The sequence below is a fragment of the Thermothielavioides terrestris genome, chromosome 4 (assembly GCF_000226115.1).
Source record: "Thermothielavioides terrestris NRRL 8126 chromosome 4, complete sequence".
Classification (NCBI taxonomy): Eukaryota; Fungi; Ascomycota; class Sordariomycetes; order Sordariales; family Chaetomiaceae; genus Thermothielavioides; species Thermothielavioides terrestris.
Window position 1 is genome coordinate 4,473,538 of NC_016460.1, and position 17,954 is coordinate 4,491,491.

The 17,954-nt window shown below is 60.8% G+C and overlaps 6 protein-coding genes across 6 annotated transcripts; 4 read left to right on the plus strand and 2 right to left on the minus strand.

Moving 5' to 3' along the window:
* The first annotated feature begins 327 nt into the window (after positions 1–327).
* On the plus strand, positions 328–1,703 carry THITE_2120469 (uncharacterized protein). The gene is made up of 3 exons (XM_003656040.1): positions 328–610; positions 684–1,081; positions 1,168–1,703. Exons 1-3 carry the CDS (start codon positions 552–554, stop codon positions 1,530–1,532), a joined length of 822 nt encoding a protein of 273 aa, XP_003656088.1. The 5' UTR covers positions 328–551; the 3' UTR covers positions 1,533–1,703.
* Positions 1,704–2,431: 728 nt separating this feature from the next.
* Positions 2,432–3,651, plus strand: THITE_2120470 (mitochondrial 54S ribosomal protein YmL10/YmL18). Its single transcript, XM_003656041.1, has 2 exons — positions 2,432–2,871; positions 2,941–3,651. The coding sequence occupies exons 1-2, from the start codon at positions 2,519–2,521 to the stop codon at positions 3,518–3,520; spliced, it is 933 nt and encodes a 310-aa protein (XP_003656089.1). The 5' UTR covers positions 2,432–2,518; the 3' UTR covers positions 3,521–3,651.
* Positions 3,652–4,056: 405 nt separating this feature from the next.
* THITE_2155922 (uncharacterized protein) lies at positions 4,057–7,055 on the plus strand (the record flags this gene model as incomplete). The annotated part of the gene is made up of 5 exons (XM_003656042.1): positions 4,057–4,594; positions 4,782–5,570; positions 5,656–5,795; positions 5,880–6,473; positions 6,574–7,055. The coding sequence occupies 5 exons, from the start codon at positions 4,057–4,059 to the stop codon at positions 6,781–6,783; spliced, it is 2,271 nt and encodes a 756-aa protein (XP_003656090.1). The 3' UTR covers positions 6,784–7,055.
* Positions 7,056–8,729: 1,674 nt separating this feature from the next.
* On the plus strand, positions 8,730–9,870 carry THITE_2091257 (uncharacterized protein; the record flags this gene model as incomplete). Its single annotated transcript, XM_003656043.1, has 2 exons — positions 8,730–8,907; positions 8,981–9,870. 2 exons carry the CDS (start codon positions 8,730–8,732, stop codon positions 9,868–9,870), a joined length of 1,068 nt encoding a protein of 355 aa, XP_003656091.1.
* A 657-nt stretch (positions 9,871–10,527) lies between these two features.
* Positions 10,528–11,529, minus strand: THITE_2080944 (mitochondrial 37S ribosomal protein YmS16). Its single transcript, XM_003656044.1, has 3 exons — positions 11,421–11,529; positions 11,303–11,334; positions 10,528–11,192 (listed from the first exon to the last, which is right to left on the minus strand). Exons 1-3 carry the CDS (start codon positions 11,442–11,444, stop codon positions 10,901–10,903), a joined length of 348 nt encoding a protein of 115 aa, XP_003656092.1. The 5' UTR covers positions 11,445–11,529; the 3' UTR covers positions 10,528–10,900.
* A 772-nt stretch (positions 11,530–12,301) lies between these two features.
* Positions 12,302–17,659, minus strand: THITE_2120478 (uncharacterized protein). The gene is made up of 5 exons (XM_003656045.1): positions 17,238–17,659; positions 16,837–16,936; positions 13,079–16,731; positions 12,547–12,906; positions 12,302–12,383 (listed from the first exon to the last, which is right to left on the minus strand). Exons 3-5 carry the CDS (start codon positions 16,450–16,452, stop codon positions 12,317–12,319), a joined length of 3,801 nt encoding a protein of 1,266 aa, XP_003656093.1. The 5' UTR covers positions 16,453–16,731; positions 16,837–16,936; positions 17,238–17,659; the 3' UTR covers positions 12,302–12,316.
* Positions 17,660–17,954: the final 295 nt, after the last annotated feature.

Genomic DNA, 17,954 nt, shown 5'->3' on the forward strand with positions numbered 1-17,954 from the left:
CTAGGGGGTTAGCGTCTGCTGTCAGGCTTGGACCACTCGTTCCTTGCGAATCCCAACCCGCCATCACGCTGTCACGGTTGCATTGACGATTGGATGACTCAGGATGGCCCTGAGAAGGACAACGGGGAATGAGTTATTCCATCCGCGATTAACAAAACTTGGTAGTTTTTCCATCCGCGATTTCCTCGCGTCTCGCGTGCTGTCGGAAGCGCGCGGAAGCGAAGTCCGTGGTGGTCCGGAGTCACACGGTCGCACCCAATGAGAATCCCACCGGTCGGGATCGGAGTTTACGACGGTTTATGGGGACTCTGACGTAGTCGGTGTAGACAAAGGGTTGTCGAACACAGAGTTCTTTCTTATAAATAGAACAGTGTATACGAGTAAGGATTTGCGGTGAGGTATATTTATTCTACATGGAGCTCTTGGACTCTTCAGACTCGACTCGGAAGACGTAAAGAACCGCAAGCATCCGAGTTCAATTTGTCCTCGTCTGTACATTAATCGGTAACGAATCACCAATACATCGCCTTGGAAGTCGAGACAGAACACCCATGGCGTCTACACAAGCACCGGCCCCAGCCGCCACCCAGCCCCAGGTTACGCTTTATTGGTAAGAGGAGATTCGCCATGCCATCATCACTGCCCCCCAACACGCTGGCCGTCGCTGACAGAGCCATATGTAGGCTCAATCACTCGCGAGCGCAGCGCATCGTCTGGCTGCTCGAGGAGCTCGGTGTTCCCTACAACATCCAGACGTACCAGCGCAACCAGGACCAGCTTGCCCCTCCGGAGCTCGAGAAGATCCACCCGCTCGGCAAGTCCCCCGTCCTGGGCATCAGCCTGCCCGACCCGGCCGACCCGGCCAAGCAGAAGCAGCTCGTCCTCGCCGAGAGCGGCTTCATCGTGCAGTATCTGTGCGAGCACTTCGCCCAGCACAAGACCCTGCTCCCGAAGCGGTACCGCGATTGCCAGGAAGGTCAGCTCGGCGGCGAGACCGACGAGTGGATGCGCTACCAGTACTTCCTGCACTACGCCGAGGGCAGCCTCATGACCAACATCGTGGTCGCCATTGTGCTTGACGGTAAGTTGCAACTACCTACCTTGGCGAGAAAGCATCATGATCCGGCTGACGAGAGCCCCCTCCCTTCCTTCTTTCTTGCCGTGCAGTCCTCAGGAGCCCACGCATCCCCTTCTTCATCCGCCCCATCACCGGCAGCGTCGTCAGCAAGCTGTTTTCCATCTTCATCGGCCCGCAGATCGCCAAGCACCTGGCCTTCCTCGAGTCCCAGCTCGAGACGTCGCCCAGCGGCGGCAGCTACCTCTGCGGTCCCCATCTGACGGCCGCCGACATCCTCCTGAGCTTCCCGTTGCTGCAGGCGAGGGAGAGGGCGGATGAGCTCCGCGCCGGCGAGGGGCAGGCGAAGCTCGCCGAGAAGTATCCCAAGTTGTGGGAGTATCTGAGACGGCTGGAGCAGGAGCCCGGGTACAAGCGCGCCGAGGCTAAGATCGAAGAGTTGCAGAAGACGAAGTGAGGGAAGACTTCAGTCCTGGTTTTTGTGCTGTCCGACATAGTCCACGAGATACCCCACTCCCCATGCCTTTATAGACCCATCTATTTCGAAGAGGGCAAATGATTAGAGCTTGCATCCCTCGGCCGAAATCAACCCAATAGTGGCAGAAACGATCTGCGAAGCGCCGGGCCACGGAGGGTTGCCCGTCGCGCTCACCACCGCCACCAGGTTCTTCTCTCGCCGCTCTCGCCGGATGGGGAGGCCACGATGTGAGCCCTCTGTTAAACTGTTTCTCCGGTAGGTACTGCTGCTGATCGAGGGCATCAAGCGTGAATTCCGCAGCTAGGACTTGCAACTGACCGAATGGCGAGGAATAAGACAAGTTCGCAAGCAGAACACCGTCGACAGATGGGCTCTTGGAGCGGCCACGGAACGGATGGAATCACCAGGCGTTCGTGGACGAGAAGCAGCGCTACATCAGCGTTCGGGTGCTGGAGGAGACCTTGTTGGTTGTCAAATGTCAACGGGTGTCGTCGACCTTTTCTTCGTCGAGCTTCGTTCGGGGTTCTGGCGCATCGGGTAAACCAAGGATGTGATGCAGCAGGGACTTGAATGGAGCGACATGACCAATTCAAACTCAAATCTGCAACCAAGTGACTTTGGATTGCGAGGCCGTCTCAGATCTAGCCCAGAGCAGCAGTGCGTTCACAGTCAACTTATACACAGCAGAAAGCAGCTGGCAGCAAGAGTTAGAGTCACCGAAAGTTTGGAAGCATGGAAGCTGAAGCTGAGTGGCTGAAGGAGAGCCTGAGTTCAATGGATTTGCAATGTTCCTGAGAGTGGGCGTTGCTTAGTCATTCGAGTTTAACTAGTGAAAAATGTGGGTCCACTGATTCACTGATGCTCAGACCGCTGATTGAGCTCTGGGGCAAGCGCATCGCCAACCAGTTTTTGAATGGAAGAGCAGCGCAAAGCCGCAAGCACACTTCCGACCGCCGCTGCCCACAATGCCTCCGAGGCTACCATTTGCGCAGGCGGCGCGATGCTGCACTGCTGCGATTGAGGCTCCTGCCCGGCAGACAACTAGCCTGATCTCGCTGTTCGCGGCGCTCTCCTTGCAGACGGTGCAACCGCCGGCCCGGGCGCAGACGCGCAGCGCATCGATCCTCGCCAGCCTCTCCGACAACAAGGGCGCCTACCAGAAACGCATCCGGCGAGGCCGCGGTCCCTCGTCCGGCTACGGCAAGACGGCCGGCCGCGGCCACAAGGGCCAGAAGCAGCATGGCAAGGTCCGCCCGTGGTTCCAGGGCGGCCAGACACCGCTGATCGTCAGCCACGGCCGCATGGGCTTCATAAACCAGTATGTGCTTTCGTCTTCTACCTCGCTTGCGCCGTGCATGGACATGCCTTGCTGACCCGGCGCTTGCAGCCGCGCGCCCGAGATGCTCGAGCTGAACCTCGACCGCCTCCAAGACTGGATCGACGCCGGCCGGATCGACGCCACGAAGCAGATCACGCCGCGCGAGATCATCAAATCGGGCGTGGTGGGCCACAACATCAAGGACGGGATTAAGCTCCTCGCGCGCGGCGCAGACCGGCTGAAGACGCCGATCGACATCATGGTGTCGCGGGCGTCCGCGGCGGCCATCAAGGCGGTCGAGGCGGCCGGCGGCAAGATCACGACGAGGTACTACACGAAGGAGGCCATCCGGCGGCTGGTCAAGGGCGAGAGCATCAACACGGACCGGCCGCTGCCCGTCGGGCCGGAGCACGTCGAGGGCGTGCTGGCGCAGGTGCGGGCGGCCGGGAAACACTACTACCGACTGCCGGACCCGACAAGCCGCGAGGACATCGAGTACTACCGCGACCCGGCGCACCGCGGCTATCTGAGCCACACGCTGAAGCCGGGCGAGTCGCCCAGTCTGTACTTCAAGGTGCCGGGGTCGGAGGATGGCGAGAGCGAGCTCGAGGACAAGAAGAAGGTTGAGGGGCCCCCGAGGCTGTTTTAGATGCCACTGCAGGTGGTTTATCCATGTATTCTACGCTAATTAGCATGTACAATCAATTGCCTTGACAACTTTCAAGGTTCAGGAACCGGAATTTGCTCCTTCAAAACTCTCGTTGCAGGTGTGGCTCGGCGGTCGCCAAGCCGTGGCTGCTGTGACAAGCAGTTCCCTGCAAGCTGCCCCTGTCAGTCAACTGCAGCGGAGCTGCGTCAGCCGCTTTAGTGAGTCCCAGCCTCTCATCCGTCACTGCAACAGCTGGGTCACTTCTCCCGCTGACGACATTCCCAATTTGGCCTGCCTGCGAACGCTTTTTGCGCCGTTGTTCGATGCAGCCGAGGCACGGGAAGGATTTTCCACTCCATCTTCATCTCCCCAGTGCATGACTGCGACTGCCAAATCCCTCATTCGCGTCTCTGCCCCTCGATAGCCGCTGCCTCCCGTGGGTGGGGAACCAACACAGCACGACAGCAGTCCCACCTCACCATCACTCACTCGATCCATAACAGCGTGCATTGTCGTGTCGATAACTGTCTAGCAACATGTCGCTCTTTGGCACCTCGCCGCCTGGCGGCTCGCCCGGCGGCGGCGCACAGTCGAGCCACTTCGCCAACAGCAGGCCGTCCCTGTTCGAGGACGAGCCGCCCATGACGCGCTCAAGCACCTCGGCGCTTTTCGCCGACGACGACGGCGGCGCCGGCGGCTCCGACTCGCCCTGGGCCATGCCGACGCCGCGCAAGCAGAAGAGCCCCGCCGACCTCATCCGCAGCCTGCTCCCCGCCTCCGACGTGCCGGAGAGCTACGTCGAGGCCTTCGACGCCGTCGCCCGCGATCACGGCAGCGGCGGCCGCATCACCCTCGGCGGAGTGGCGAGGACGCTCGCTGCCGCCAAGCTCGGTGCCGATGCGCAGGCGCGCATCATGGGCATCGTTGCGCCCGGCGGTGGTGGTGGTGGTGGCGGCGGCGGCGATGAGGAGACGCTGCTGGACAGGAACCAATTCAATGTGCTGTTGGCCTTGATTGGCTTGGCGCAGGAAGGGGAGGCGGTGAGTCTCGATGGGGTAGATGAGCGACGCCGAAGTGAGTGCTTGGCTGCACAGTACATACACCCATGCCTCCACGCCTCGACAAAACCACGCATTCGCGCATGCGCATTTCATCACGCCGTCTTATCTTATCTACGCCACCCGCGCAACTGCTCCATCTGCTTCGTGCTCATCGGCGTGCTGGAGTGGGCCCTGCTAACGTGGTTGCTTCGCTGCCCCAGATCTGCCCCAGCCCGAGCTGCACGGCATCATCGAGAGAGCGCCGGCCGTGCCGCACCTCGAGCAGCTCGCCGCGAAACCCCCGCAGCGACCCGTCACTCCCCCGAAACCCGACCCACCTTCTCCAAGACGACACCGCACTCTCAGGAAGCCGTCGATGGACTATCCGGAGGACCCGTGGAACACGCCTGACGTGCACAAGAACCACAACCATCCTCCCGGGCCACCGCGGCCCAATGGTGTCGAAGCGCCGGCTCCGGCCGAGCCCACGAACGGGAATAATGCCTACGGAACCAGCCCGCAGTCGTCAACGCTACCCCGCCAAACAACTTCGGATTACACCACCAGCGCGCCGCCATCAGGCGCTGGTTCAGTAGTGGAGAGCGCCAGCGCATGGGGCGGCTTCTTCGACAACAATGCACGTTCCGCCGCCGGCGCTTTCCATGAACAACCAGCTCCGAACGCGGTGGCAGCGCCTTTCGGCGGGATCGGCGACAGCGGCCCCGCGCGGGGTCCAGGCGCTGTCCACCCGCCCGCGCCGGCAGCACCGCCCAACAGGACCATTGGCGGTGGGCGGGCCGGGGCGCCGGTGGAGGAGACTGTTGTGGTCACGTTGATGCCGGAAAAGGAGGGCATGTTCCTGTTCCAACACCACAATTACGAGGTCACCAGTTCGAGGAGGGGAAGCAAGGTCATTCGGCGCTACAGCGACTTTGTCTGGCTGCTCGATTGCTTGCACAAGCGGTACCCGTTCAGGGTCCTGCCGCTGCTGCCGCCCAAGAGAGTCGCCGGTGAGTAGTGCACTACAAAGGGCACCAGCTTGCGAACGAGTGTTTGAGTGAATATTCAGCACGGCTTGTCGCTAACACCTGCTAGTGAACGGCAACCATCTGTCCAACGACGGCGCCTTTATCGAGAAGCGGCGGCGCGGTCTGGCCAGGTTTCTCAATGCGCTTGTTCGGCATCCCGTGCTCAGTCAGGAACAGCTGGTCGTCATGTTCCTGACTGTACCAACTGTCAGCAATTTTCCTGCCACCACCACCACCACCACCACGACGATTTACCCAGCCAGTACTGACACACATATCCTTCATCCCTAGGAACTTGCCGTGTGGCGCAAGCAAGCGACCTTCTCCGTCCAGGACGAGTTCACCGGCCGGCCGCTGCCCCCGGGTCTCGAGGACTCGCTCCCACCCTCCCTCGAAGAGCTCTTCAGCCGCACGCGGGCCGGCGTCAAGCGCAGCGCCGAGCTGTACATCACGATCTGCAACGTGATGGACCGGCTGGTCAAGCGGTCCGAGGGGGTGGCGGCGGACCACGCGCGGATCGCGCTCTCGCTCATCTCGCTGACCGAGGCGAGCGCGGACACGTACGCGACCGACACCAACGACGTGCCGCTGCTCAACGACGGGCTGCAGGCCATGAGCCGGCACCTGCGGACGGCGCAGAGCCTGATGGAGGACGAGGCGCGCGCCTGGGACGAGGGCGTGCTGGAGGACCTCAAGCGCCAGCGCGACGCGCTCGTCAGCCTGCGCGACCTCTTCGACCGCCGCGAGCGGCTCGACCGCGACAACATCCCCGCTCTCGAGAAGCGCATCGCCGCCAACGAGGCCAAGCTCGCCTCCTTGCGGGCCAAGCCCGAGGGGATGGTGAAGCCGGGCGAGATCGAGAAGGTCGTCGAGGCGATCATCAAGGTGGGCTTGCTACCCATGGTCCCTCCCGCTTCCCCCTCTCCAATGTCGCCGGCATTCTCTTCTTGTTATTATTACTAACCCTACCTACAACCCACAACAGGACAAGGAGTCGATCGTCAACCAGCACAACCGGTCCGTCTTCGTGCGCGAGTGCCTGCGTGATGAGCTCATCTACTTCCAGCACACGCAGTACAGCGTCTCGCGCTGGAACCAGGACTGGGCGCAGGAGCGCGTCAAGTACGCCGAGATGCTGGCCGACAACTGGCGCCGCCTGCTGGACGGGCTCGAGGGGATGCCGCTTGGGGAGTAATAGCTATCGAGCTGGCGGTCGTCTTGTTTTTGTTGTCTGACGAGGGGGCCGAGGGTCCTCGTTTATGATGATACCGCGTACCGCATCAGTTTGCATCATCGGCAGGCTGTTCTTCATTTTTTTTTTCTTCTACTCTTTTCCATTGTCTGCTCAGATGATGTTGCCCTTGGCATGCAAGCCCGAGGGGCATGCCGTATACAACAGACCTAGGTAGCAGGGGGTGCTCGAGGCTGAGAAGAAGATACCCGGTGTTAAAGATTCATCCGCTTCGCAGCCCGGTTCTCTCCGAGCGCATTTGCTGTCAAGATGCCCCCCGCGCTGCCAAGACCGCCCGCCCCGGCCCACTGCCCCTTCTGGCCTGAGCTGCAACCCTGAATGGGCGCTCGCGTTTTCAGCCTCGCTGCGGCCCCCCTGCTGGCTTCCCGCGCTGGGCTCCATGATGTGGGTGAAATTTCTCCGGATCGCCGGTGCCCGACTTTTGAGGATTCTGATTCTGCCGCCTTCAATTCCCTTCACAGGGCACTGCTGACTACACAAGTGTAACGTTAACCTGCACAATTTTCCGGACATACGCGCGTCTCCGGAGTAGGCCCTGGACCCATTTGCCGACTCGGCCGCCCGCGCCCCGCGATCCGATTCGGCCGCATGAGCCGATACCCTGCCCTGCAACCCGGGCCATCCATCCAAAAACAGAGATTCCCCCTGTGAATTCGCCGAATCTCGTGACGTCAATTTGAAGGGAACGCCTCTAACTACCGGGCGCAGCCTGTGCAACCACATTGCGTGCTGTGATATCTCAGCCCGCTCCGTGTGCCTCTCCTCTTCTCTTCCAATCGGCAACTCTCCCGCAAGCCTCTCGAGTGGCCGCATCGCTGCCTGTCCCCAGTGCCGGCTCGGCAGCCCCCAACTTCCGCCCATCATAACCTCCACCGCCCGCCGGACGAAATAGGGAAGCTTGCCGACCCGGTCGATCCAGCTGGCTGACCAACGCGACGCCGGACAACGTGCTTTCTTCCCTTTTGTCCCGTCGTCCCGTTGCCAGGCGGCGGCGCGCGCTCCGTGCCGCTGCTCCATCGCACCGCACCGAATGGCGAGGCCGCCGATGGGGGTGGCCTTTCGGCCCGATACCGATGGGCCTACGTTGCGATCCTGGCCTTCGCATAACACGCGCTGACTGTTGGACGGAACGAAATGCAACGGTGCCGGTCTGGCGACGACCCGGCAGAGTCGGGGAGTGCTTTTTTTTAGCAGGTGACTGTGTGGTTTGTCGCAGGTCTTATCCTGGACGGAGTACACTATGGACGGATCCGTATTTTATTTCCCCCCTGGGTCCCCTTCCCGACCCTCCCGTTTCCCCCACGCCCCGTTCCAAGCGGATGGATACTGGCGGTGGCTCCAGAACGGGAAACACCGGCTGCTTATACGGCACGCATTCGAGAAGGTCGAGATTGGCATTGCGACACCATGTCTTAGTCCATAATTGTACCCAAGCTCCCATCTTGCCGCGGCTCCCCCAAACACGCCCTCGCTTTTTTCTCTCCTCTGCTTCTCCCTAGTAAGAGGGAAACGAGCCATCTGGCTCGTTTTCGTTTTTTCCAAACAGGGCCGCAGTGGAGCGCGCTTGCCTAAAGTATACGTTCACAAGCACATGAACGGGTGATCAAACCTTCCACTTCCGTCCGGTCAGGTACCCTGTGTCGTTTGCTCCTTCCATTTCTCTCCCATGCTCGCACCAAGCATGATAAGTGCGCCCCGCCGCCATGTTCCGCCGCTTCCTGAATTCCTGTCTCCAAAAGAGACCAGAGCGACCGCCACCTTCCAAAAATCCGCACACACAAGCGTCGACCGAGACAGCCAACAGTGACGCAACTGCAGTGTCTTTCTCACCACCACCAGAGCCATCTCACACGAATTTGGCAACGGAAGACCCACCAGATCGGACCACCATGCCGAGGCTTGGCGGCGTAACGAAGGGAAAGGTGAAGTCAACCGGTCAGCCGGGTGCGGCCGCCAAATCCCGGAAGCCATCCTCCCGAAGACCCCAGCAGCACAAGGCCGCCGGGTCCCGGGAAGAGGACCGCCTCCTCGCGCAGCTCAACCAGATGTTCGACGAGCTCCAGGCCGGTACGCTGCTCTCTTTTCTCCTCCTCATTCCCGCCCACCGGCCGCTCACTCGATCGCTGACGCATATCTCCAGACGGTGGTGGCCGTGCCGAGACGGCCAACAGCAGCAATAGCAAACCCCGAAGTGACGCAGACGAACTCGGCTACGACGCCATCATGAGCTACCTCGCGCGGCTGGGCATCCAGCCCGAGCACCGCGGCGCGCTCGTGCTGTTGGACATTGTGCGCGCCGACTCGCCCTTCGCCATCAGCCGCGCGGGATTCGTCGGCGGCTGGGCGCAGGCCATGCGCAGCACCGCCGAGCTGCTCCCACAGCAACCAGCGCACGACAACACCGACACCCCCGCTATGGCCGACACCGACTCGGCTGCCGCCGCAGACGACGCCCGCTGGGCGCAGCAGCGCGCGCTGGTGCGCGCCCGCGTCGACCGCCTGGCCGCCGACCCGGCCTACTTCGCGCACGTGTACGAGCTGGCCTTCCGACTGGGCCGCGGCGACGCGCCGGCCCACGCCCACGCCGCGCTGCCGATGGACGTTGCTGTTGGGTTTTGGGAGGCGCTGTACGGCTATAGCAGCAGCAGCGGTGGCGGTAGCAGTAGCGGCGGAGGCGTTGATGGTGGCAACGGTGGGGGTTTTGACTTCTTTGCGGCCTGGCGGGCATTTCTCGGGGAGCAGTTCGGTGTCGGCGGCGCGGAGGGCGACGGTAATCCGGAGGGTAATGATAACGGCGGCGGACAACCCCGGTATAAGGGGGTCGTGACGAGGGATCTGTGGAACCAGACGCGGCGGTTCGCGGCCAAGACCACGGAGGACGGCACGCTCGGCTTCTGGTCCGAGGACCAGGCCTGGCCGCGGCTCATCGACGAGTTTGTTGTCTGGTGCCGCGACACGGGAGTCGTTGCGGCCCCGGAGGGCAGGGGCAAGGGGGAGGGGCAGCACGAGGAGGAGGTTGACGATTACTGATGGGGCTGTGGTGGAGAAGACGTGTCTGTTTTGTTGCCACTGTGGCTGGCCCTGGCATGATTTATCTTGCGAGGTGAACCAAGCAGGCCCCAGGGATAGGGGCGAGGTCTACATATTTCTTTTGGAGCGACTCTTTTGGGCGTGGCGGGACGGAGTCTGGCACACATAAACTTGCATGGGCTCTGCTTCGGCGGCGGGAATGGGCGGTGCATTTGCTGGGCTGTCTGGGTGTTTACAGGAGCTACACGGTAGACCAGCGAGAGGCTGCGGAAACGGGGGTACGGATTACACTTGCGCAACAGTTAGTTTGGGTCTGATCCGGCGTGCTCTGTTGCCGCCGGCGGAATGCTACAGCCCGTTAGCATGACAGCATGTTGTTCAGGGGCGCAGTGGTGCAATGGAAACGCCCGATCAACAAGACATGGTCGCCTTGAGCTCAGCTGCCTCGCGTTTCGCAGCTCATAACTTGAGGCTCTGGGGGAGACAAAACGGCCCCGAGAACATGGGGGACGGCTTGCGTCTTCTCCCCAGCATGTGTGACAGCCCTTCGGGGTGCCGGCCCGGAGTTGGGCCCATTGCTGTTGTCCAAGTCGGCAGAACTTGCTTTTGATGTGCATGCGAGAGCTCGGATTACCGTGTGATGCAGCGTATGGTATTCCGTCGACGCCGAGGCCTCGTTCAAAGCCCGGCAAGCACCATCTCGGTTTAAGCAGGTCTATGGTATGTAATGCACACATACAAGCCATGTATCGTACAACCCTCGCGCCTACTCGTGGTGGTGGCGAGCAGGCTTCCCCTCCGGCCCCTCAAGCATGGCCTCGCGGTCCCTGACCCATGATTTCCTCCAGTCGCTCTTCTAAGCCCGGCTCAGCTCAGCTGGCGAAGAGCGCCGTCCCGCCGCTTGTCCTGTATCTATCCCTTATCATATCGAGTGCTGAGCACTCCCAAGTCCCCAAATCAAAATCCCGCCCAGCCGTCGGCCCATATGTATTGCGCACCCCGATCCGCCCCAAGCAATCAATCCACCACCTCACTCCATCGACCGCCACTTGACAGGGCCGAACTTGCTGAGGGTCTCGAGCTTGCCGTCGCCGAGCTTGACGCCGCCGGCGCGCAGCACGCGGGGGTCGACATCGAGGGCGTCGCGCACCGCCTTGTGCGTGGCAATGCTGGCGTCGTAGCGCAGCACGAAGTAGTGGCCCCGCGAGTGCCGCTTCTGGTTGTGCGAGATGGTGCGCGGCAGGTGGAAGACGCCCCAGTTGGCCACGTCGCGGATCACGCCGCCCTGGCGCAGGATGATCTGGCCCGCCGTGAGGACGATCCTGTGGTGGGAGCAAGGAAAAAAGTGGTCGGTTAGATCCATGGTGTCGTCACATCTTGACATGTGGACGGGGCGGGGGATGTATATGGAGAAGGGCGAAAAAAGACGCACTCTTTCACCTCGGACAGCTTGCCCACGCGGACCTGCATCGCGTTCATCGTACCCGGCGTGTTAGCGTGCGTGCGATGTAGACAGTCAGACAGAACGGGGAACAGCAGGAATTACGCACAATGCCAATCGTCTCGTACAGCATCTTGGTGTGGTCGGCAACGATGCGGGTGTTCGTGCCGTTGCTGCCGCGTAGCGAGGAGAAGTCGTTCGAGGTCGTCTTGCTACACTTGACAATCGCAACAGGCCGGGGAACGCCGGCGCGATAGAAGCCGGAGCCCGCCCTGGAAATTTTGGCGACAATGTTCCGGGATTCTGCCGGACTCCGCGAGTTGAGGTCCACACCGCCCGCCTTTCTCGGTCCCTTGCCAAGACTCCATGACTGCCCCTGAGGGGCGCCCCTGCTCAGCCTCTGGAAGAGTGCCAGGCAAACCGCAGCGCTCGTGAACGTGGAATTGACGAACTGAGTCTTGCCACCTGGGAAACCAGCTCACAACCCAGAAAGAGCAATGAATGGCACATCGCATTAACTGGAGTAATATCGGTGCGATCCTTACTAATTACACCAGACTACAAAGATGGTACATACTAACTCTGCGCGAGAAATAGAAAAAGAAAAAAAAATAGACTGCTGCCTCAGCTCCCCTGAAATCTTGCACATCCGGTCGCCCGAGTCTGATGTCAAGGGAAAAAGACAAACAACCCCTTTCGCTTCTGCAATCTCTCTTTGAGAACCCCGACGCAAAGCAGGCAACGGAAACCGTACGTGCTGCTGACAAGCGGGCTCCAGTGTCTTCCCAACGCCGGACCCCCTTCCACCTTGATAATAACCATGCCACAAAAGGAGACGAATACTGGCGGAAACAAAACACAACAAAAAGAAAAAGGCTGTGTGCAATGTCAATGCCCAACGTTGCTGGACTTGGACCCGTCCATCTGCATGGGCTGGCCTCCCCGCATCCCGTGTGGCGTGGCCAGTCGTTCTAATCCGATGCCCGAGCAAGCAAGCCGGGCTAGTTAATTCGAGTCGCCGGCGGCGAGCGTCTCCGGGTTCATCGAATTCCATTTGAGGTCGATCCACTCGCTGCATCGCCCGAACCCCCTCGTCAGCAACCGCATTGAATTCAGGGGGGGCAAAACGGACCACCACCAGAACGCTCCGACAGGTTCCAGACCGAGAAAAATCCAAAAAATTGAGGGTAGGGTGAAAAGGGAGAAAAAAAAAAAAAAAAAAAATTGAAACTGACCTGGTCTTCTCAACCACCCAAACCTGCTTCCGCCGCAGGAAGCTCAGGAACCGCCGCTTGGTGCGCTCGCGCTTGAACTGCGCCATGATGTCGCCGCGCGGGTGCAGGTCGCGCCCGTCGCGGCCGTCCTTGTGCACGATGGCCACCCGGGTGCTGCCCCGGGCGAAGGCGACCTGCAGGATGTCGGACAGCTTGAGGTGGAAGTTGTACGGCTCCTTGAAGACGGACCACTTGACCGGCTTGACCGACCGCAGCACCTGATGCTCGATCAGGTCCGGGTCCTCCGGGTCCACCCAGTGCCAGTACTGCGTCACGCCCACGTTGCTGGCGAACGTGCGTGTCTTGACCTGGTGCAGCCGCCTGTCCCGGTTTAAAAAGGTCAGTTATCTCTCTACTCACTTTCGATCGGGACGTTTTGGGGGGGTGGCTGCTTGGGCGCAAAGAAGCAGTTCCCCCGTGAAAGGGGGGTAGCTAAAAAGCAACTACACGCCGTGAATGACAAGAGAAGGAACCACACGTGGTCTGAACGTACCAGTCGATCGGGTGTAGCCTGTCACGGCTGATCGAGTCGGTCGACGTGTAGCCGTCGTAGGCGAGCTTTTCTTCCATGGCGCGCTCCTGCGCTGCCGTCCACTGCGACGACGGATGATCGGTTGACTTCCGCGAATTCCTGTACATCGCCGACACGTCCCAGGCGAGGTCTCCTTCGGTCGCGCGCTCCTGCGCCGCTGCCGTTGACCGTGACGGCGCCGGGCTGGGGAGCACAATGCGCGGCTTCTTCTGCACCGCCGACGTCAGCTCGCCGCCGGACTGCCCCTGGCTTGTCGTAATCTTGATCTTCTTAGGCTTGGGTTGGGGCGTCAACCCTGCAGCTGGCGCTCCTGCCAGTGCTGCCGATGACCCTGACGACGCCTTAATCTTGCTCGGCGTTGACTGAGGCGTCGCGTGCGGCTCCTTGCGCTTCAGCGACCGCGGCGCCGACTTCTTCCCACTGCTCTTGGGGTTTGCCGAGTCGTCCTTCTTCGTCGCCCCCGCAGGAGGGCGGCCGACGCGGGCGAAACCTTTCTTGGCACGGAGCTGCACCAACTTGCCGTCGTGGTAAGCCTTTTCGAGCCAGGCGGCCACGCTGAACTTGTCGCCTCGCTCTAAGGAGACCTCGTGTAGCCGGTGACGTAGCCACTCAGATGGTTTAATGTCAAGGTCCATCTTGGGAAGCTCCTCAAGTAAGAGCTGCGCTAGACGGTAGAGGGTGTCGTAGTGGATCAGTCTAGGGGTAATATACTCCTTGGCGACTAGCTGGTACGGGTGCAGATCACCCTCCTGCAGGAACTTGAGGATAGTTCGGCCTCGCTTCGCGTCCCGATTAGCCAGGTGCTTGTCCGGGTGCGTAGAGCCTGACTGTTCGAGCTGCTCGTACTTGGCCTGGTACTTCTGGCGGATTGGCTCCACGAGCTTCTCGATTGGCTCCCAGTCTGGCTCCCAGTACGGGTGGTCTGGCGTGATTTTGACAAGGGGTACACCGCGCATGAGCGGAGGATCTGTGAACACGACGCCGTCGTCGCGAAGGCAGAGCACCTCCTTGTTGATTTCCGGCAGCGGTTCGTCCGCTTGGAAAGAGACATTGGAAGGGGTCGACGGTTGAGCGGCGGGGGTTTTTCGTGTTGTCGGGAGCGATTTGCGCGCTTTCTTGGTTTCCTTGGCACCTTCGCGGTCCTGGCGAGCCGTGACGTCCGCTTGGATGCCGCCTCCCAATTCCCTCGACGGTGTGCCGTTGATGGGAGTGAAGTTGCCGCTCACTGCGCGTGCCTTGTCGGGAGACTTTCCCGGAGTCTCGGCATGCGACTTTGCTGGGTGGCTATGGCGGGAAGTGGGCTGCCGTTGCAAGGCGGCGCCATAGCACCGGCGCTTGTTCCACTCGCAGTTGCCGCAACGGCTGAATTCGGGATCGTCAACCATCACGCAACCCTGGAAGAAGCCGTGGTTGACAGAGCAGTCCGCGCAGGGCCGCTCTTGCAGCTGCCCCGTAGCCTGGATGAACAGGCTCAAGAGTTTGAAGGCCCTCACGTCGACACTCTGAGGGCGGGGGACGGCGTTGAGGTCGTCGATGGTGAACTTCCGATTGGCGCGGATTTGGACTGGCCGTTGGACGTCGCGGAATCCAAGGCGGTCAAAGTAGTAGTTGTGCCCATCAGGGGGTTTCACCCGGCCTATCAAGTCGCCCGAGCCGCCCACGACCTCAATATCGCGCAACGCAACGTTAGGGGTCTCCGGGCTTGACGGGTGGCTTGGCTCTTTGGTGAAAGAGATGGGGACATCCAGGTCAGGAGTCGTGTTGCGGGAGCTCAGCTCGGACGATGACGAGGGAGACGCCCGTACGACGAGAGCAGTCGGCTCAACACGCTCGGGCGGCCCATTGTCATTGTTCAGATCGCCCGCCTCCGGTTCCTCGGCATCCGGCATCTCGGTATCCCCCTCTGCAGGGTTTGAAGTCTGCGTGCCAGGAGCATCAACGCCGCGCGATTCCGCCTTCTGTGCCAAGACGGGCTGCTGGGTGGCCTCGGGAGGGTTAGCTGCATGGTCGCCCGGTGGTGCTTGGCTAAGCGCCTCCGCTTGCCCATCCGCTTGCCCGTCCGCTTGCCCGTCCGCTTGCCCGTCCGCTTGCCCATCAACTTGCCCATCGGCTTGCCCATCAGCTTGCCGCGATTCGACATCGGGTACGCGATCGATCCCCGGCCCTCTCACGTCCTGAGGAAATTCGGGCCCTCCAATCACCGAGATGCCGTCGATCTTATCGTCGTCATCCATAGGCGCCATAGGTGCCACTGGGGCCACAGGTGTCACGGGTGTCACAGGCGCCACAGGTGCTGCAGGTGCCTCAGGTGCCGCAACCTCGGGCTCCGTGACTGGTGGCTGCTCTCCTTCTTGAGTGGACTCCTGAGCAGCCGTTGTGTCCGCCTCCGCGGGCTGAGATCCTTCCGCCTCGGGCTCTCGCGGCGGAAGTTGTTGCGCTTGCTCGTCGACAGCAGGCGGTTCGGGAGCGCCCTCATCGACAGCCTCATCCCGTGGTCGCAGGTCTTCGGCCGCCTTGTCCGCCGCCTGGGGCTCAGGCCCTTGGCGATCATCTGCTGTTTCAGCGCTGGCCTTCTCGATGTCCTCAACCGCAACCGCAGGTTCAGCAATAGCGGTGTCCTCAACCGCAGGCTCAGCAATAGGTTCCTCCTGTGCTGGCTCATTGGCGGGCTGCCCTTCCTCCAGCTCAGCAGGGCGCTCACGCGCGCCTTCTCCGTTGTGGTGGTCCTCGGCGACCTCCCCAACAACCGGGGCCTGCTCGTTATCGATAGGCTGCACTTCACAAACCGCCTTGGGCTCCATCCTATCCTCTGCCACCTCAGCTCCTTCTTGCCTACGAGGCTGCCCATTACCACTAGCAGCAGGTACAGTAGTAGCAGGGACAGTAGTAGGAGCAGCAGCATGATTTGACTTCCCTACCGCGGCCCCCTCCCCTTGCTCCCCCTCCTCGCTGGCTAGATTCTGATACGCCAGCCCGCCCCGGCGGAAGGTGCGGAACCATAGGCGGCGCTCCTCGATCTCCCGGGCGCGCTCGCGGCGGCGCTCCTCGCGGATGGCCTCGACGTCACGCTCAAGCTTGGTGAGCTCGGCGCGGCCGGCCTCGTACTCGTCGCGCAGGGCCTCCAGGCGGCGCACCAGCTCGCGCTGGGCGATATAGTTCTCGATGAGGCGGGCCTTGAGCGCGCGGCTACGCGCGTTGAAGTCGGCCTCCAGCGTCGCGTCCTCCTGCTCGTGGTGCCGTTGCATCGACGTGAAGTAATTGCGCTCGATCTCGTCCCACGGGTCCTCGTCGGCGGCGACCGCTGCGGCTGTCGACGGCGTCGTCGCCGTCGCCATGGTGTCGAGATGGTAGATTGGACAAGAGAGAGACCTGGACTTGGAGTGGGAGAGGGGCAATAGAGAACGAAAATGCGGGTGCTGGTTTGTGTGACAATGAGTGGGTGGCGTTGAAGGTACAGCTTTTGGATAATTGATATAGGGGAAGGTCTGCGATCGGTGGCAATCCGATGCTGCCTAGGTCGGCAAGATGCTGGACATGGGCGATATAGGTGTGATGCCCTCGGTGAGAAACCAAAGTCCTCGTGTCGTGCTGAGCGCGTTGGTCAGTTTTGCCTTCTTTTCTCCGGTTGTCAGAAAATACGAGAGATGCATGGCTGAGGGGGGCAAGGAAATAGTAATCAAAACTGGTGCAGATGGAGCTTAATACGTGGGCTTACTTACGTGGGCAGTCCGTCGCAGCCTAGCTAGCGGCAAGTTCGCGTTGCTTTGAGGGAAAGCGCGACCAGAACTCCGCAGGCAAGGAGAGTTCCCTGGGAAGCATCTGGATCTTGTCAGAGAAGGCCTCGCGATTGGAAAACACGTCGCCGGGCTCTGATCTGGGTGTCCGATCAGAGTAATCCAGCAAACATGGGGTCTCGACTGCGTGTGATGGCGATCGCTAGGGATAATATTGGCTAACGCGAGGGGGGGCAGTGGCGCGCCTCGAGCCTCTGGCTAGCACGATCGCGTCAAACGTGGCCGCTTCTTTGATTCGACTGGAAAGTATCCAGGTGCGCAATCAAATGAGCGAGCACTCAAGCCCAAACCAAAAGACTGGCAGTGCTGAACCTATCCAGACGTACCTAGGTCACCACAGCGTAGCTGCCCATGCGGCCTCGCGTGGAAGTGGGTTTGAAATGTTTCAGGTTCTCGCTTGGCAGGATTGCTCTGCACGCGATCATCAATCGAGGACGGCGCGCCGGTCAAGTACCTAGGTAGTGTGATTCCACAGATAGGAGGGCGGAGGGGAATGGGGAGAAATTCCACAGATGGCGTCAAAAGTTCTGCGCGTGCACGCGCTAACTGATAAACTAGTGTAGTGTATGGAAGAGGAACTGACTGGGCTAGAGGGAAAGTGCTCCAGGGCTGAGATGCAAGTGGTCCGAAATGATCCGGTGGATCGGACGGTCGGTCTATTTGCAGCCCACACCACCGCCTAGATTGCCTCTCTCAGCCAGGTGGAAGGAGCTCGACATGGAAAAGCAAGGACCCTAAAATGAGCTCGGCACAGGATCTCTTGGGTTCCATGGGAATAATGGCACAGAGATATCAGTTTCGCCGAGACCAACTAGGAATGCCCAGAAAGCTTGGCCCGAGAGCAACGAGCCAGCAACCAACAAAGGATTCTTCCCTTCATTTTTTGTTTTGTGTTCTTGTTGGTTGCACAGACATAGGTCACAGATACCTCATGCTGCACAGGAACAGGAGTGTGGACCATGCACGGAAAATAAATAGGAGTGCATCCCCAATGCGGAGCCACAAACGAATCAAAGTCAAACCCGCTGCTTTCTGCCACCGGC

Bases quoted from the DNA above. Each gene is read 5' to 3' on its own strand.
- THITE_2120469 (XM_003656040.1), top strand. From the start codon at position 552: ATGGCGTCTACACAAGCACCGGCCCCAGCCGCCACCCAGCCCCAGGTT. The intron at 611-683 runs GTAAGAGGAGAT...AGCCATATGTAG, and splicing joins CCCCAGGTTACGCTTTATTG to GCTCAATCACTCGCGAGCGC. The intron at 1,082-1,167 runs GTAAGTTGCAAC...CTTGCCGTGCAG, and splicing joins GGTCGCCATTGTGCTTGACG to TCCTCAGGAGCCCACGCATC.
- THITE_2120470 (XM_003656041.1), top strand. From the start codon at position 2,519: ATGCCTCCGAGGCTACCATTTGCGCAGGCGGCGCGATGCTGCACTGCT. The intron at 2,872-2,940 runs GTATGTGCTTTC...CGGCGCTTGCAG, and splicing joins CGCATGGGCTTCATAAACCA to CCGCGCGCCCGAGATGCTCG.
- THITE_2080944 (XM_003656044.1), bottom strand. From the start codon at position 11,444: ATGCTGTACGAGACGATTGGCATT. The intron at 11,335-11,420 runs GTGCGTAATTCC...AACGCGATGCAG, and splicing joins TGTACGAGACGATTGGCATT to GTCCGCGTGGGCAAGCTGTC. The intron at 11,193-11,302 runs GTGCGTCTTTTT...CTCCCACCACAG, and splicing joins AAGCTGTCCGAGGTGAAAGA to GATCGTCCTCACGGCGGGCC.
- THITE_2120478 (XM_003656045.1), bottom strand. From the start codon at position 16,452: ATGGCGACGGCGACGACGCCGTCGACAGCCGCAGCGGTCGCCGCCGAC. The intron at 12,907-13,078 runs GTACGTTCAGAC...AAACCGGGACAG, and splicing joins AGGCTACACCCGATCGACTG to GCGGCTGCACCAGGTCAAGA. The intron at 12,384-12,546 runs GTCAGTTTCAAT...CGGGCGATGCAG, and splicing joins TGGGTGGTTGAGAAGACCAG to CGAGTGGATCGACCTCAAAT.